This window comes from Notamacropus eugenii, chromosome 1, assembly GCF_028372415.1.
Source record: "Notamacropus eugenii isolate mMacEug1 chromosome 1, mMacEug1.pri_v2, whole genome shotgun sequence".
NCBI classification, from domain to species: domain Eukaryota; kingdom Metazoa; phylum Chordata; class Mammalia; order Diprotodontia; family Macropodidae; genus Notamacropus; species Notamacropus eugenii.
Genome location: NC_092872.1, coordinates 377,778,389 through 377,797,654, shown reverse-complemented (window position 1 = coordinate 377,797,654; position 19,266 = coordinate 377,778,389). Strand labels below are relative to the sequence as shown.

The 19,266-nt window shown below is 44.8% G+C and overlaps 1 protein-coding gene across 1 annotated transcript; it reads right to left on the bottom strand.

Moving 5' to 3' along the window:
* Positions 1–4,460: 4,460 nt before the first annotated feature.
* CDX1 (caudal type homeobox 1) lies at positions 4,461–18,769 on the bottom strand. Its single transcript, XM_072641846.1, has 3 exons — positions 18,183–18,769; positions 7,488–7,633; positions 4,461–6,346 (listed from the first exon to the last, which is right to left on the bottom strand). Exons 1-3 carry the CDS (start codon positions 18,622–18,624, stop codon positions 6,125–6,127), a joined length of 810 nt encoding a protein of 269 aa, XP_072497947.1. The 5' UTR covers positions 18,625–18,769; the 3' UTR covers positions 4,461–6,124.
* Positions 18,770–19,266: the final 497 nt, after the last annotated feature.

The window sequence follows — 19,266 nt, the reverse complement described above, 5'->3', positions numbered from 1 at the left end:
TAGAGAGCTTATCATTTAATAACAGAGTTAAGACATTTACGCAAGTAACTATAATGGAAAGCAGAAGAAAAGCTATAAACAAAATGTTATGAGATTGAGTGGTCAAAAGAGCCCTTCTAGGCCTGAGGCTCCAAGGAGCAGGGACACCTGAGTTGGATCTTGAGAGATGAAAAAGGTGTCGACATAAGGAAAAAGGGAAGAAAAGCAACTTAGACATATGAAACAGCATTAGCAAAGGTAGGGATGCAGGTGAGGGGGCACCTGTTAGTCTTTCAGTTTGGCTGGAATATTGGACATGTGAAAGGCAAGAGATAAGACTACAGCCAATTGTCCTTGAAGAGGACCATGACATCAGGAAGGTGATGCCATGACATGCATGTGAATTGAATTTAAGTGAGGCAGGCTGTGCAGAGTCACCAGCCTCACTTTCTCTTCTGGCCAGATCAGGATGACTGGAGATGACCCCCAAGACTATAGCTAGATGAATGATAGGAGTCTCAATGCCAGCACAAGCAGTTTGGATTTTATCTTGTAGGCAGTGGGGGTCAGGGTAGAAACCCCTGAAAGGTTGTTGTTTTTTCAAAGCAACAGAATGGCATGATTAGAGCTGTGCAGAAAGAAAATTAATCTGGAAGGGTTTGCAAGACAGAATGCAGAGGGAAGAGAGTAGAGGCAGGGAAGCTGTTTGGGAGGCTACTGCAATTGCTCAGGCAAGAGGGAATGAGGACCTGAATTAGGATAATGATAGTGGGAGCTTTGGGGAGACTTAAAAAGCCATTGTCCACAGGTCTTCATGACTGATTTTGCTAAAGTCACTAAAGAAGGTAGAGGAGTATCCCAGAGGTTGATGGATAACAGCAGAGAGGATAGAAAGGGTGGTATAATTAAATGGAATGGACTTGTCAGAATTGTTGATAGTGACAGAGCAAGGGTCTAGAGAAGCGGAGGAGCAAAGATTATGTTGACAATTCTTCTTGGCCCTGCAGGAGTAGGGAGTGGTAGTGTGGATCAGGTGAAGTGAGTCATGGGATGTGGTATCCTCAGGTTTCAGGTCAGGGAAGTAGAAGAAGTATGGGGTGGAAGTGGGCATAGGGGCAGAGGGAATCTGAGATCTTTAGATAAGTTTATTCCTAATAATTGAATTAAACTGAATTATCATAGGATCATAGGTTAAAAACTGGAAGCGACCTTAGAGGTCATTAAGTCCAAACCCTCTCATTTTACAGATGAAGGAACCAAGGCACAGAGAAATTAAGTAACTCCCCCAAAGCCATACTTGTATCACAAATAAAATTTCTAAAATGGATTGCATACTTCCTTGTTTCCTTCAACTGAGTACAGACTGTCCCCCATTTTACAAACCAGCTTTGTTCCAAAATTGAAATTTGGGTCACATTTCTCCATAGAAACAACATTAGAGAGAGTGGTTAACATTCTATGCTAGCCCACAAAAGCCCATGCAGGTAACTATGAATATAGAGGAACTACATAGATAGGATGAGGTATATCACTTTTCCCCAAAGATTCGTTTTAAGATGGCTACCTTGAATTCTAGGGAGCCATTCTAGTTAAGGGCAGGTTCTGGCAGGTTCGACTCAGCCTAGAGCACTAGCCTAGTGACAGGTGTGTCTAGTATACATTACCAGGGAGTTGTCCATCAGACAATGTTTTTGCAGTGGAAGCCATATAATAAGATCATCTACCCAGCAAGGAAGGATTACAAACTGTAGAGGGCAAAGGCATATGTGGGCACTCTTGAAATCAAGGATCTGGTCATCATTATTGTTTTTCATTGGTTTCAGTTTTGTATCTGACTCTTTGTGACCCCATTTAGGGATTTTTTTTTTTTTAGCAGAAATACCGGAGTGGTTTGTCAATTTCCTTTCCCAGCTCATCTTATAAATGAGGAAACTGAGGTAAACAGGATTAAGTGACTTGCCCAGTATCACACAGCTAGTAAGGAGTCCTCTTGATTCCAGGCCTGGCACTCTTTCCACAACCCACCTACCTAACACTCTCCCTCTGTGTGTGTGTGTGTCTCTCTCTCTCCACACACACACACGTATATACATATATAAATTTATATGTGCATATACCTATATATATGTATATAGAGAGAGGTATAGAAATAGATACATAGATATCTATATCCACCTATCTAGCAACTGTACTATAGAACCTAAGAGCATTTTTTTAGTCAGTTAATTAGCAGTTAACAAGTACTTACTATGTACCAAGAACTGTGCTAAGCACTGGGATACAAGGAAAGGCAAAAACATGGTCCCTGTTCTCAAGGAGTTTTGGGTCTCCTGGTGGGGGTGGGGGGTGTAGGAGAGACAACATGCAAACAACCATGTGCAAACAAGACATACATATGTATATATATGTATATATGTGATAAACTGAGGAGAATCTCAGAGGGAAAGAGCTAAGATTGAGGAGGGTTGAGAAAGGCTTCTTGGAGAGGGTGGAACTTCAGATGAAGGAAGCCAGAGAAGCTAGGAGAAGAAGAAGAGGGAGGACATTCCAGGCCTGGGAGACAGCCAGAGAAAAGTCATCGCATGATTTTGATAGAATAGAATCTCCCTGAGGGGCAATTATGTCTTTACTTAACCTTAACATCCCTGATAGCTAGCCCACTGCTTTAAACAGGTACTTAATAAAAATCTTGATTTTCTATTGGAGAACAGGTTTGATTTCCAGAGGATGACACTAAGAATCACTTCGTCCCCATTCAGCCTAGGAGGACACCCTCCTCTTCCCCATTAGATACTAGAGTCATTAGATTCCATATTTTTGGATTTGACTAATGTGGAAATTTGCTTTTCTTGACTGCATATTTGTTATGAGGTTAGGTTTTTTTCTTCATTAAAGAGGGGATATTTCAATTCCCTCTCCACTGAAATTCTGGTTAATTGAAAACTGATTCCAAAAAGTTTTTAAAGAAGGGGGGTTCCAGCAGAAAGACAGTTCATTCAGGCATATGAATTGTTTGGAGTTTGGGGTCCTATGCTGGAGTGACACTTTCAGTTACCATTGGGATCCCTAATGAGCTCTACTTTTTCTGTTTCCTCCTTCAATGGACTATCAGAGTTCCAGGGCCAACCTTGGGTCTACTATCTGGTTCTCTGTTGCATTTCAGATTGCGGTGAGGGTGAGGGTGGGGATTGCCCTATCCTAAGGGACATTGAGGCAAATGAGTTATTATTATGTATTATTTCAGAGATTTTCTTTAGTGCTCTATATTTTAGGGAAAATTATTGATTTCAAGCTGGAAGGGACCTGAGAAATCATCTCTTCCAACCTCCCCATGTTACAGAAGAAGACACTGATGTCCAGAGAAGTTTTGACTTCCCCAAGATCACACAGGTAAAGGGCGGAGTTAGAATTCAAATCCAGGTCCTCTGAGTCCAAAAGTCAGTGCTCTTTCCACTGTACCACATTATTCTGACTCAGCTTTCCTTGCTTGCATCACCCCATATGAGTCTTCCCCCGCTTTCCCTCAGTTCTTCACATGTGTCATGCTTTGTAATGCACTAATATCATTTATTATTTTCATGTGCTATGCTTATTTCCCAATTGTTGGGCAAATACTTTATTTCCAGCTTTTTATTGTCAAAAATGATGCTACTATGAACATTTTTATACCTATGGGTTTTGCTTTTAGTTAACTCCTTGTAATCAAGTCTTGTTGTCTTTGAGTATTAATTCATGGAATGAAGGAGGCAGGCCTACACAGAAGCACCCAAAACGTCATCTTCAATGCAAATTCAGGACGACAAATATCATTAGACACTCCTAGAATGTCTCTGAAGATCACATTCTCATCTCCCATACAAGCCATATGGGAGGAAAGAGTAGAAGGATATAGAACCATTGACACCTGTGGCTGGCAGGGACCTCCAAGGCCTTCTCATCTAATTCACTGTCTGATTATAGCTGACATTTATGTAGCATTCTGAGGTTTGCAAAGCATTTTACATACATTATTTCACTAGATTTTCATACAACTCTGTGAGGTAAAGTACTACAGGTATTATCCTTCTCATTTTACAGCTGAGGAAACTGAGGCTTCGAGAGAGTAGCTGATGTGTGACCTTGGGCTAGTCACTTCATCATTCTTAGTCTGTTTTCTCAAGTGTAAAATGAGAAGGTTGTATCAGATGATCTCTGAGATTTTTTCCATTTCCATTTCCATTTCTTATGCCTCTTCTACAGCCACACAACTAATGCAGAAATGGAATTGGGACATCTCTCTCTTGGCTGTAGGGCAGGCGATCTTTCCTCCAAACCCATTTTATAAGAAAAATCTTTATGGCAGAAGGATCCCCTCTACAACACCCCATGTGCCTGTCACATTTATCTTGTGCTCAAATCTTTCCAGTTCCAGAGCAGAGCAGGGACAAACTAATGAAAATGAGGGAATGAAGAGTGAAAGAAAGGCTAACTTTGGAAATGAGTGAATGTAGTTGTCTCAGTTTAATATTTATAAACATTGATGCTTTGATCTTGAATAAGTCACTTGAACTCCCTGAGTCTCAGATTGCACATCTGTAAAATGGGAAAGATCATCCCCACTTCTCAAGGCTCCATAAAACCATCGTGAGAAAATTGCCTTAAGGTCCCAGGAAACATCTCTCTTTAGTTCTGCCCAGATACCTGTACCAAAGCTCCTGCTTTAGAAGGAACAGAAAGGTTCATTCTTCTCTTGTGGGTTTAAAAAACATTTAGCATTCAAATTGTATCTTCCAAAGGCATCATTTTATATACAAGACATACCCAGAAGTCCATCCCAGCTCCTGACAGGTCCAGAACTCTTAGACATCTTGGCTCCCAACCCCACCTAACTCTGGGAAGAAGCTGCAAGAGCAAGGTTGGTATTTCCCACTTCACTTGGGCAGTGTTTCTGGATAAGGTGTCTTGGTGTATTTGCTGAACTTTTCTTACTTTTTCCAGCCCCTGAAGGGTTGAAAAATGTTGATTGTTCCTTCTGAGGTTGAGACCAGAGGTTTGGAGTAACAAAGAAGGTTCTTTTCCAATACCCTCCTAAGGGGAATCAAGATTATTTTACTGTCCAGGGACACTGAGGCCTCGGAACAATGAGAGAGGTTGGGAGGCCCACTCTCCCTCTCCCTCTCCCTCCCTTGCACCAACATGCATATACATGCTATATATCTGAACAGTCAGGCCCAGGATTGGAGACAGAAAAAGGAGAAGCTTGAGGAGATCTGAGGACTGGGGAGTGCCAGAGAATGACAACAGTGTTTTCTCCAGACTGCAGGACTCCACTCCAGGCAAAGGTTTGAAGGACCAAGGAAGAAAGGGGAAGTTTCTGGAGAAAGGTAGAATATAGTATATTTGGACTGATGTGGTACCTCCAGCTGGGAGGAACCACAAGAGGCTGTTTCCTCCAACTCCCTGCCTCTGGTTCTCTGTGTAACTCTAGGTGTCTAAGGTTCTAGTTCTCTCCTAGAGGAGATGCTGCAGTGACTAAAGCTATTGGTGTCTCAGTGAGATAGGAATTCTCCTTCCCCCACCTTTCCTCCTTTACTAGCCCCTGACTTGCCCCCCTGAAGCTCCTCAATTGCCTTTCAGTTTGTCACTTCAGCCCTCTCTGAGGCTTTTAGGACCCAGACTCCCCCAGCTGGATGTCCAACCAAGTGGGTCCTTTTGCCCTCTGAGACCAGAAGGCGAGAGCATGCCCTGGGGCAGTGGAAAGATCATTTCTTTTCCTTTCACCCTTTTCAGATTCTGTAGAATTAAAAAAATGTTAAGATTGGAAGGGACTTCAGAGACCATCTAATTCAACCCCTCTCCCCATTTTACAGATAGAAAATGAAGTCCCACAAAGAGGGAAAAGTGACTTGCCTAAAGTCCCTCAGGAGGTCAGTTGAACCCTAGGACTAGAACCCAGACCCTCCTGGTTCCTAGGCCAGGGTTCATTCCACTTCACAGGTGATACAGAAAGTCAGCCCTCTTCCCCCTTTCAGTTAGTTGCCCCGTGGGCCCTCTGCGGCAGCCTTAATTCCCACACTGTGGCCCAGATTGCTGTTGTGTTGTGGCCTGGTCTGGCTCAGCTGCCTGTCTCTCTCAGGCTTGTGGGGCTTGGGCCCAGGGGTGAGAGCTAGGGCAGGTATTCCTCTTTGATAGTCAGTGGTGAGGAGGCCAGCAGGCCTGTGGTGCTGGTGCACAAACTTCCCATAGGAGTGTTGGGAGGCAGGGGGCCCAAGCCTGGAGTCGGCGTGGTGGCCGTGGTGCTACTCGGCTGACTTTGCTGCTGCTGCTGCATTTTTTTCTTGTTTGCCTTCCGTTCCTTTGCCCGACGGTTCTGGAACCAAATCTTCACCTGCCAAGGAGGGACAGATGGATGAGGGAAGCGAGGGATGGGGAGGAGGGGCGGGAGGCAGCGGGGGAGGGAGAGAAGGAAGGAGAAACAGAGACAGGGAGAGAGAAGTGAGAAACACATGGCAAGAGCAAATGAATTTGAGGTGAGGCTGACCTTACAGAGAGTAGGGAAAGGGTCAGAGGTCAGAAAGCTCACACTGGGAGGTGGTACAGGGAGTAGAAAGAGTCTGGGATTTTGAATCAAAAGAGACCTGGGTTAGATCCGAGCTCTTCCATATGAGCCTGTGGGGTTTCTCAAGTCACTACCTTTCTGGGCCGTCCTTTCCTCCTCTATAAAAAGAGGATTGGGACTGGGTTCAGCTCTAAGTCCATGATCTATTTCTATAGTACTCTATGATATACAATTGTTTTCCTCATACAACCTTCTTATTATTCCCATTTTAACTGGGACTCAGAACAAATAAAGTAGCTTGCTCATGGTCACATAGCTAAAATTCCTGAGCATAAACTCAGGTCTGCCTCCAAGCTTAGTGATGTTTCCCCGTGGTATTTCAAGGTCTCTGTTGGTGGAAATTTCTCCTCCTTCTTTTGGCTTTTACCGGTTTTGGCCACTCTTCCAAAGGTGCCTGTTAGAGTATGAGAGAGAGAAAAAAGAACAAGAAGAAGAGGAAAAGGAGAGGAGAAGGAGGAGGAGGAGAAAGAGAGTTCAAAGGGGTGGAGGAGGGAAGGCAAGCAGAAGCATCTGTTTGGGGGAATGGGCAGGAGACTAGCATCTCTCTCTGCTCCTAAGGTGCCATGTGACCCTGGCCAAGTGGCGATCCTCTCTGGTCTCCTCCCCCTACAGTCCTACCCTGAACAAGCTCTTTTATAAGATCAAAGGATTTAGAGCTGGAACCAACCTTAGATCTCTTCTAGCTCTTCACCCATTCTCCTTCCCCCCATTTTATAGATGAGAAAACTGAGGACCAAACAGATGAAACCATTTGCCCAAAGTCATCTAGGTAGTAAGCTGCAGAGCTCCAGGCTCTCTGGCTCCAAACCTAGTCCTCTTTCTATGACCTCATATTGCCTGTGTAGTACTGGAGCCCCTTTCTCTCTTCTGGACAAACTATGGCATCTGTGGCGTTCTGTGGGGAACAAACCTGCCTCTCCGTGAGCCCCAGGCTGATGGCAAGTTCAGCTTTCCTCCGGATGGTGATGTATCGGCTGTAGTGGAACTCCTTTTCCAGCTCCAGGCGCTGGTGGTCCGTGTACACTACCCGGTACTTGTCCTTTGTTCTAGTCTTACCTAGGGAGGCATGGAGCCAAGGGAAGAAAGGTGAGCAGGGGGACATCCAAGCTGGAATCTGCTACAATCACAACTAGGGAGAAGACAAAACCCTCACATTCATGCAGGAACATCTTTCCCAACATGTCATGGAAGAGAATTGCAGTGCAACAGGCTAGAGAATGCTCTAGTCCTGAGCCTAATCCTATTATGAAGACTGAGTCCCTAAACCTGGCCAGAGAGACCCCCTAATGCTGGTTACACACTGAGATATAAGCTTGGAAACAGATTGTGCCCTTGTCTCAAAATGAGCCCTAACCGCTGACCACTGTCACTGGCTACCCAGTCACAAACTAAGATCTAAGAATGACCTTAGACTGAGCCCACGTCCTTGCCACAGTCCAGGCCCTAGCCCCCAGCACAGGTTCAAACTTAACTCATGCCACAGATTAAAACTTAATCCTAACTAGACTGAGACCACCCCTCCATACACTTTAATCTTGGCCAAACTTCTAAAAAATTGTGTTGAATATATTGTCACAAGGTGAGGGAGTACAGATGACTCAGAATAGTCTGTCTCCACTGCAGGAGGCATAATGCAAAATGCAATCTTTATGGACAAGAATCATAGATACTTTTCTATTGTCTGCTCTCCTCACCCTGTTCCTAATGAAGCTACTGAAGGTTTAGCACTAAAAGGTAACTCCAGCTTAGAATCTCCAATCAACCAACAATACTTATTAAGCACCCTACTATGTGCCAGAGAGTATATTAATCACTAGGGATACAAAAATGAAAGTGAAACCATCCCAATCCTCATGTTGGAGTGTTGGGGAATGTTGGGGAAGATACTATATTCATATATAAACATACAAGATAGATGAATGCTAATTTAGCAGGGGAAGCTAGGAGGATTAGGAAAGGCTTCATAGACTGGCTGTTGCATTGAGTTTGGAAGGAAATCAGGGAATCTCAGAGGCAGAGGGGAGGAGGAAATGCATTTCAGTCACAAGGGACAGGCAGTGCAAAGATAAAGAAATGGGAAATGTAATGCTGCAAATGAGGAAAAGTCAGGCCAGATAGAGGAGACTCCAGAGTGCATGAAGGGGAATGATGTATAATTAGGCTGGAAAGATAAGATGAGGGTCAGGCTGGGAAGGGCCTCAAGGTAACAGGGAATCACTCAGGTTTGTTGAGTGACATGCTCAGACTGGGCTTTAGGAAAATCATTTTAGCATCTCTGTGGAGGATGGATTGGAATTGGGAGAGATGAGGTCTGAAGATAAATGTGGAGGCTGGGACTCAGTGCCTGATTCAGGCTTTCACGAGATCAGGAATCTCACTGGACTGCTGGCCTTTTTGCAAGTGTTAACTACTTGGATCTTGTGGACAACTGGGCTATGACTTGGCACAAGAAGACCTCAGCTTTTATTTTGAGGGGGATTTGAGAGCATGGAACATGGAGGTGGAAATTTACCTTTGAGATCATTTAATCCAATTTTCTCATAGTACAAATAAGGAAGCTAAGATTCAGAAAGGAAAAAAACCTGAGACTTGACCAAGGTCAGTCCTAGAAAAGCTAGAAATACACTAATTAATCAATCCAGGGAATGTGGTTGACTTAAGACTTGACCAGGGAAATGCAAGACTGAGGCCCCTGGCGAATGGTGCGGTTTTTCTGAGAAGGAATGAGCCAAAATCTCCCCAGGTAGTAGTTTCACCTCTCCTCTGCCCTCTGGTACTCAGTGAGCCTTAGACATCTGACCTCCAGGCTTCCGTGGGCCAGAGGAGTTGGTGAAAGAGGATAAGAGATGCAAGGGAAAAAAATATGTGGACTCCTGGGGAACTGGGAATGGGATTGGGGAAAGTCCCATGTTAGACTAGAGAAGAAGTTTGTTGTTCAGTTGTTTTTTTCTAGTTGTATCCAACTCTTCATGATCCCATTTGGGTTTTCTTGGCAAAGATACTGGAGTGCTTTGTCATTTCCTTCTCCAGCTCATTTTACAGATGAGAAAACTGAGGCAAACAGGGTTAAGTGACTTGTCCAGGGTCACACAGTAATAGTGTTCAAGTCTGTATCAGGAAAATGAGTCATCCTGACTCTAGGCCCAACACTTTATAACCCGCTCCATGGAGCTGCCCTGGAGAAGATTTAGGAGGGTCATAAATAAGGAGGAAGAAAGAGAAGGAGAAGAAGAAGGAGGAGGAGGAGGAGGAAGAAGAGGGAGAAGTAGAGGGAGAAAGAGGGGGAGGGGAGGGAGAAGAAGGAGAAAGAGAAGAAGGAGAAAGAGGAAGAGGAGAAAGAGAAGGAAAAAGAGAAGGAGAAGGAGAAGAAGAAGAAGAAAGAGAGGAGGAGGAGAGAAGAAAAAGATGATGATGCAAAAGACAAAGGCATTTATATAATGTCTTAAGGTTTACAAAGCGCTTGACATACTTTATCTCCACTGACCCTCACCACACTAGGTAGCTGCTGTTATTACCCCCATTTTACAGATAAAGAATTTGAGGCCTGGAGTGATTAAGTGACTTGCCCAGTGTTTGAGGCAGGCTCCATGCACGCCCTTTCCTCTGTACTTCATTGGGCTGCCTAGGAAATATTAGATTTTCTCTGTTTGGCCCCAGGAAGGATTTCTGTTGAATGTAATAAAGAACTTTCTAACAATAGAAGCTATCCAACAATAGATGATATTCCTTTGGGGAATAGCAATTTCCCCATCATTGGAGTTATTAGCATAATGCGAGTCAAGAGTGAGATGTGGCAGCCAAGGAAGCTAATGCTATGTTAGGCTGAATTAGTAGAAGTCTGGGATGCAGAGAAAGGCTGGTTATTGGCCTGCTGCATGAAGGCCTGATCAGATTCCATCTGCAGTGATGTATTCAGTCTGGGAGGTGACAGTTTAGGAAGGATGTTGACAAGTTTAGAGCATGTTCAGAGGAGGACAACCAGGATGATGAGAGGAATTAACTCTATATGTAAATCCTTATGAAAGTTGGAGAAAAGATTTAGCTGGGCAATGGGGTGGGGGAAGAGACTGGAGGACAAGATGAATGTCTTCGGAAATCTAAAAGAATGTCTGAAGGAAGTGGAAGAAGCTTATTCTGTTAGACCTCAGAGGGCAGAAGTAGGGATAATGGGGAGAAGGTATGAAGAGTCAAATTTCAACCTGACCGAAGGAAAAACCTCCTAAGAGCTTAAGCTGTCTGAAAGACGCAATGATCAGTCTCAGGAAATGATAAATCCCATATCATTGGAGGTCTTCCAATCCACTCACCTGGAAATGTTCTAGAAGGGATAAGTCTTTGCTCAGTTATGAACTGGACTAGAAGGTCCTGAAGTCCCTTCCAGTACCACATTCCTATGCTTCTAAGCAGAGATTGTCAGGGATGGATGCCTTGAGGGATTTCCTGCATTGGGTAGTAAGCAGGTTGGACTAAATGACCTCCGAGGTCCCTTTGAGCTCTGAGTGTCAGTTTCTCTAAACCAGCTTAAGATAGGCTGGTTCTTCTCTATACTTTGGAGGTATTACTGAGGCTAGCATTCATTAAGAATAGCTGTGGCAGAGAGCAATACAGAAAAGAACCAGGGTGGAGTGGATAGGGCACTGAACGTAGGAGTCAGTAAGACCTGAGTTCAAATCCTGCCTCAGATACTTTCTAGAGCAAGTAACTTCATTTCCCTGGGCCTTGGTTTCCTCACCTATAAAATAAGGGGGTTGGATCTAATGACCTCTAAAGTTTCTTCAAGTTCTAGTTCTCCAGTTCTGTGATCATATCCATCCAAGGTGGATACTCACCAGCAAACTGAGGGAATCTCTATTGGAGCAAGTATGCCTCTGAGGGGTTACCCGTACCTGCAATGTGTCTCCATAGAGACTCATGTCAGAGCTGTTGTGAACTGAACTGCGCTACACATCCCCCAACTCTCTCCTCAGTCCATTTGATGACTTTTAGTCACCCATGCTTTTGGAAATACCCTCTTCCCCTCAGCCCCCTCCAGTCATGATCCTACTTCAAGGGAGCCAAAAGGCACCAAGAGAGATGTGAAAGGAATGGAGAGGCAGGACTAACCCCTCAGAGAATACTGATCATATCAGATTTGTCTGAGGAAAACCAAGTCTCCCAGGGCAGGGTGACCAATTCTATATGTCAGCTTATTCTAGGCAGCCTTGGGCCAGGGAGAAGGCAGCCTGGTACTGGAGAAAAACACTGGCCATGGAATGAGAGGATCTGTGTTCTAATCCTACCTAACTACCTCTGTGACCTTGGACAAGTGGTTTAACCTCCCTGGGTCTCAGTTGGCTCAGTAAAATGAGGGGATTGGGCCAAATGGTTTCTGGGGTACCTTTTAGCTCTATATCTGTGATCCTAGTTTAATGCCTAGCACACAGTAGGTGCTTAATAAATGCTTATTGATTGTGATATGAAGACATGGTCGATTCCTCTGCCTGTTCCTTGAATGATACAGAGCTTTCCAGTTGCTTCACCATACTGGAAATCTTCATTTGGACTTATTCCAGCTTATCAATGTCCCTTTTAAAATGGGGGTATCTAGAAATAGGTAAAAATACTTTAGATAGCGTTTGACTGGAGGAAGGCAGTAGGACCTTCTGTGAGCTGGAGGTTAGACTGTTCTATTAATGCAGTCATTTTCTTTTTAACTTCTTAAAGTGATTTTCATCAGTTATCGCACTTGGTTCTCACACTTCAGAAGTAGGCAGGTCATAGGATTTAGAGCTGCAAAAACCTTAGAGATCACCTAGCTTAACCCTCTCATTTAAAAAAAAAAAATCCCCATTTTAAAGATTTGTTGGAGCTCAGAGATGTTATCTTGCCCCAAGCACATTCAGTGAACATTTCTTAAGTATGGTCCTTGACACACAATGTATTTATATTGTTGAGTTGTTGCAGTTGTGTCTGACTTTTCTGTGACCCCATTTGGGGTTTTCTTGGCAAAGATTAATGAAGTAGTTTGTCATTTCCTTTGTCAGTTCATTTTACAGATGAAGAAACTGAGGCAAACAGAGTTAAGTGATTTGCCCAGGGCTACATAGCTAGTCTCATGTCTGAGACCAGGTTTGAATGCTAGGAAGATGGAGTCTTCCTGACTCCATGCCCAGCTCTCTATCTACAGCACCACCTGAATGCCCCAGGGGTGGGAATGGAAAGTAGAGTAGACCTATTATTTTCTTGTGTAGGGAACTCCTGGTGTGGAAACTATGTCTACAGCTATACATTTGCAACTTGTCTGTAACTTATGGTCTAAGACAGAAGTATCAAACTCAATGCCAGAGTAAAGCCAGAACCAGATTGAAATGTAATTGGAAAATTTTTTAGCAAAATAAATAAGAATGCAACACAACATAGATAATGTTAATTTGTGGTGTTCTAAGCCAATATGGGCCTGCAGGCATTCATATCTCTTTGAGTTGGACATCACTGGTCGAGAAGACCTGCTTGGGGCACTAATAGGTTGATGCCATGTTCAGGGTCTCACAACAGGTATATATGGCAGAAGAAGGATGTGAAATCAGGTCTTCCTGTCCTCTGAGAATGATTTTCTTTCTGTGCTTCAGTTAAATGAATTGACTAATCACACCAAGCTGATGAATGTTGTACAAACTGATTTTTTGGGGAGGCAATTGGGGTTAAGTGTCACACAGGTCGAATTTGAATTCAGGTCCTCCTGACTCCAGGGTTGGTGCTCTACCCACTGCACCACACAGCTGTTCTTGTATGAATTGATTTATGCTTTTTGAATTTGTTTCTTGCTTCTGCCACCATCTTCTTCCTAATAAAGACAGTATGTTTAAAGTTCCACAAGCTTGGTATTATTACACTCCATGGGGAAGGTTAGGTATGTCTAATCAGGAGCCTAGAAAAGGTGTGGAGGTAGGACAAAGTCATGAAATTCTCACTGAAAGGCCATAGGATAGTAGGATTTGAGCTAGAAGAGACCATAAAGTTCATCTGTTTTGATGATCCAAGTTCCTCATTTTATAAATGAGGAAGAATAGGGCCTGACTTGATCATAGAGGTGAAAATAGCAGGGACTTCCCTTTCCTGCTCTGGGAAGATCCTCTCCCTGCACATCCAGAGTTTCTTCCATGAACACTATACTGCTTTCCTGGTTAGAGCTGGTCAGCTATGTGCCCTTAATATGGTCCATGACCTTTGACTTCTGTATAGTCTCTTATTCATTTTCCATGGGGATCCATGTAACTGGTGGATGGTCTGGAAGTAGGAAGGGTGGCAAAGGTGTTCAGGTATGTCAGGATGGGAAAACTGAGGCAGCTGAGCTTTCTGCCCTCATTCTCCTAGACAAAGAAAATTCCCCAAACTCAACCAAGCTTCCATTCAAGAACTGAACCCTGACTAGGCAAATCAGGCAGCAGGCTGTCTCTTCAGGCAAAGGGGAACCTTGGCAAGGGATTCTTACCCCCAAGATATTTCCATCCTTCCCTTTCTTCATCTCCCAAAGTGTCACATTCAATAATAATAATAATAATAGATAATAATAACTATTCTCATTTCTATTGTGCTTTTTTTGTGTTATAGAATCTCTTGGCAGTCTGGTAATGCCTATGGATTTCTTTCCAGAATAATGTTTTTAAATGCATAAAATACATAGGATTACAAAGGAAATCAATTATACTGAAATAGTTACCCCAATATTTTTAAAAGTACATGTACTCCAGCTACGGAGCTCCAAAGTTCACAGGACTTTTTCTCTGTGGAGGGGTCTATGAAGTAGATTTGCAAGCATTATTATTTTTATTTTACAGATGGAAAAACTGAGCCTCAGTGAAAACCTAGTGTAGTGGAAAGATAGCTGTATTTGGGGTCAAACCTCAGCTCTGTTTCTTATTATCTGTGTGATCTTAGGCAGCCACTTAATTTCTCTGGGCCTCAGTTTCCTGATCTAAAAAATGAAGATAATAATAGTACATACCTCATAACTATGTCTTGAGGATGAAATTATACACATGCATGTGCATGTGCATATATCCCTTATATAACTTAAAACTGTTTTATAAATGCCAATGATTATTACCCAATTATTATTAAAATATAGATTATATTATCAATAATTATATTAATATAATTACCCAATTATAATTATCCTTTTCTCTCTGCTAATGTTCTTGGGAGCTGAGAACGATTCTCCCTACTGTTATTTTTTCTTCTGATTCAAGCCTGTGATTTCGCTAGCATAGGGAATTCCATGTATGGAAACTCTCTCCACCAATGTGGATAGGAGCTTCGGCTGTAGTTTCTAGTTTCAGAGCTTAGCCTTGAACATTGAGAAGTCAGTACTGAATGTTTCAGAAATGTCACTGATTTGTGCCAAGGGCTGCATTTGAAACCAAATCTTGCTGAATCCAAAACCTTGTACACACTACATAAGGTTGCCTCTTTCCACTTTACAGCTGAAAAAAGCAAGGCATGGAGATCGCACTATCTGGATGATCTGCTTGTGTGCTCTCTGTGAGTCCCTCCCCCCCATCCCCTGTGATTACAGACAGCAGAGAAAGCAGCCTCTGATAACCTGAGCAAGGATTTTCTTTGAAATTTGCTATCTCATAGGCAACTTCCTCAGCTTAAGTAATGCAATCCAAAACAGTTGGAAGGGACCAGACACACCTGCTTTATTCCAAGCCTCCCTCCTTTGTGCCTCAGTTTCTCCTTCTGGGGATAAAATGAAAGAGATCATATTTAATATCTCTCCTCTCACTAAGATCCCACATTTCTGAAATCTTCCCCAACGACAGATTACCTAGTTACACTCTCATGTCAGAGATGATCAAGAGAAGAGAAATTACCCAAGGTCACCTAAATAATAATGATGATGATGATGGCTAGTGTTTATATAGCATCTACTATGTGCCTCAGGCACTGTGCTAAGACAAATATTACCTCCTTTGATCCTCACAGCAACTCTGAGAGACAGGTGCTACTTCCAGTTGAGGAAACCAAGGCAGACCAAAGTTAATAAGTCAACAGTAGAATTAAGAGAGGAGACTACTCTCCCAATTCCCAATCTGATGGTCTTCCTACTCTACTGCTTCTGGGAAGAAAGCTGAAGGAAGGTCTTGGGTAGCTGGGTCATAGGACTTCGAACTAGAAAGGACTTTGGAAATCTAGCCTAACTTCTTTATTTTCTAGATGAGGTAACTGAATCCTGAAAGACTGAATGCCTTGGCCAACATTACTCAGACAGTAAGTAGCATGTCTACAGGTCCCTCCAAACCCAGCCTTCCTTCTCTTCCAGCTGTTGCTTAGAAATTCTGATGAGTGAGGGTGGTCCAGTTAACATTCACTCAAAGAGATGGAGTGACTGACATCCCCTGTAGAGGGCTCTGGAAGAGCCAAATTGGGGTGAGCAGGAGGGAAGAGAGAGAGAGAGAGAGAGACAGAGAGAGAAAGAGAGACATAGAGAGACAGTGAGACAGAGACAGAGACAGAGACAGAGAGACAGAGATAGAGATAGAGAGATAGAGACAGAGAGAGAGAGACAGAGAGACAGAGACACAGAGACACAGAGAGACAGAGATAGAGAGAAAGAGATAGAGACGGAGAGACAGAGACAGAGAGACAGAGGCAGAGATAGAGACAGAGAGACAGAGATAGAGACAGAGATAGACATAAAAAGAGAGACAGAGAGAGATATGGAGAGAGACAGAGAGACAGAGACAGAGACTGCCTGGACACAGGACCCTCTTCCCCCAAGAAAGTGAACTGTTCTTGTGCCCCAGGACCTTGAATGAGGAGGCAAGGTGCTGGGGGGGCGGGGAGGGACCTTATCTGTTCACTGAGGCCTGGATATTTAGTGTGGAAGGAACAGGCAAAAGAAGCTTGGGGAAAATGTCCAGGGAATCCCAGAGTTAGGAGTAGGGCTTAGAGGCAGAGACCTTCACGACTCCAAAGTTGCCAAGGAATTTCCCCCACCCTGCTGCTACCTAGCACCTGCCCTAAGGTCTGGGTGGAAGGAAAGGGAAGTAGGGGAGAATGGACTGCCACGGCTTTGGCAGCAGCCTGAGGTAGCGGGCTACATCAAAGTCTCCCAGGCAGGCCATGTTCCCCCGCCCCCAAATCCAGGCAGCTTTTGTCAGGGACGAGGTCTGGACAATGGGATGCCCCCCTCACCTTCCTGCAAACAGGAGTCCCTGCCGTGGGCCAGGCGTGCTGCGTTTACATGACAAAGGGGAATCCTTGGAAAGGCACTCGCCTTTCCCTCATTAAAGTCTTGATCTTTGTCCTCTACAATCCTTGGGCCTTTGAAGAAAGGGGATCAGAGGCAGTCCTAGGGGAGGAGAGGAGAGATGCCCACCAGCTTTCCTTGGGTTTCCACTTTCCCACCAGCTTTCCCTCCCCTAGAGGAGGTCAAGAGTTCAGACAATGGTCAGAACCCCACCCTGGCATCGAAGAAGAGAGGGTTTAGGGAGAAGATAAGAAAGTGCCATCTTGTGCCAAGGCCCACGGATGAATTCTCTGACCCTCAATTCCCCAAGTGTAAAATGGCTTTTGGGTCCAGGCCCTGGGTCCTCCAGCTACAGCTTTCCAGGAAGGAAAGAAGTACACAAATAAGGTGGGAGACGAAATGTAGTAGAAAGAGGGGACTGAACTGGATTCAAATAAAATTCAAATAAATTCCAGATAAACATTTATCCAAGGTCTACTTCTGGCTTCACTTAACAGCTAAAGGAGATATAAAGAGAAATAATTGAGGATGGGCTCTGTCTTCAAATTCTCCTTTTATAAGGCTGCGTCAAAGACTCAAGATAGGGCTAAGAGTCTCTAGAAGGGTGGGTGAAAATAAGATCTGTGTGTGAGGGTGGGGGTGGTAAATGAGAGATCTGTAAAATAATTGAGAGTTGTGGGATTGTGGGCCAGCTTGGACTCTCTTCCTTCTAACATTTTGCAGGGGTTTTGGACTAGTTGGCTCGGAAAGCTGCAATCCCTGGCAGACAGACATGAGATTCCACTGAACTCCCCAAGAGTTGTTGGTGGCCAAAACCAGCTGAAAAGAGAAGCCTGGGGCTCTTTTGTGGCTGCTGGTCCAGTTCCTGTAAAGCACCTGTTTCTAGATTAGGTGCTACTAAATTCATGTGCTAAGGAGTAGAGGTGGGGGTGGGGGATCAGAACCGAGTTTACTGGAACTGTGCAACCAGAGAGGGGCCCCCAAGGAGCTTACTTAGCCTAAAATCTGAAGGCAGAGAAGGTAAATAAACGAACAGGGTGTGCTTGGTGACAATCTTGTAAAAGAGGCACCCTGGTAGAGGGAAGAAAAGGCTGGATATAAAACTATTAGAAATGGATTCTAATCCTGCTTCTGTCACCTATTTACTATGTAGATGACCTTGGTTAAGACACTTAACCTCTCAGTGCCTCAGTTTCCTCATCTGTAAAATGGAGTATAGCAGTCCTCACTGCCCTAGCCCACCAGCCTGCTAATCTGTTCTCACTTTCGAGCTCCAAGGTCTGTCCCAACACTATCTCTTAACTCTAGTCAGGCCAGCCCTGAGGAAGGTGGGAAGGGGTGCAGGCATCGGGCCCATCGAGGCCATCTTACCGCTGCTGTGGCCCGCTGACCCACTGCGCCGCATCCACTCGTAGGGTGTGCGCCTCTGCGTGCTGGGCGAAAGTGGTGCCCCTGGGGTGCTCAAGGAGGATGGCAGGAGGCCCAGGCCAGAGCCTGGGGGAGCCTGGACGGCACCAAAGTCTGCAGGGCTGTAGCTGATCTGGGCCGGGCTGGCGGTAGGAGCTGTGGGGCCCGGGCCGTATGTATTCCAGTCATCCTTGGCTGGGGGATACGGTGAAGACCAGGCTGCCCCAGACAACCCATGGGGAGGGTCGCTGTTAATCCCCTGGACATGCTGGTAGCCGGAAAAGTCCGAGTACTGAGTCGGAGGTGCAGAAGGCACATAGCTCTGGGGGCTGAGGTTGAGCCCCGGGTGCCGGATGGGGTTGGGGTACATGTTGGCATCCTTCTCGAGCAGATAACCCACGTACATCTTTGGTAGGGAGACCCCGGCGCATGCTGGGCACTGCTACCACCTTCCAATTCTCCCTTGGCTCTGTCCCCAGCCCCAGTCCCAGCTTCTGACCTGGCCCCAGAGCTTTCCCGGATTAACTGTTCACCTGAACTTACTCGCCCCCAGCTGGTGAGGCACCACACCGACGTTTTATAGGGCCTGGCCTCCTGGGCCCTTTGCTTGGAAAGGCGGGTTTGCATTTCAAAGCTGAGGAAAGCTCAGAGTCCCGGAATCAAAGGGGGAAAGACCCGGGAGGGGGCAGGGTTCAAAGGGAGACAAATTGCTCTGGCCTAGGGGGCAGCTGAAGGAGTGGTCACCCTGGTGGAGCCTAGGGTTGGGAAGGAGGAGTAAACTGTGGCTAGGGTAGCGGGGGGTTGGGTGGGGGGGGGGGGAGTAGGGGAGAGGGCCTTTGGCAAGGGGGAATCAGAAATCTTAGCTAGGAAGGGAATGTGTGACCTTAGACAAATTTCTTTTAGTCTCTGGACCTCAGTTTCCTTATCTGTAAAATAAGGGGCTGAACTACTTGGGATTGATCCCCAATCCTTCTACCTCTAAAGTCTAAGACCTTTTGCTCCCCAGTTTCCACCATAAGGATTTCAGGTCTAATAGGAATTCCCTTGG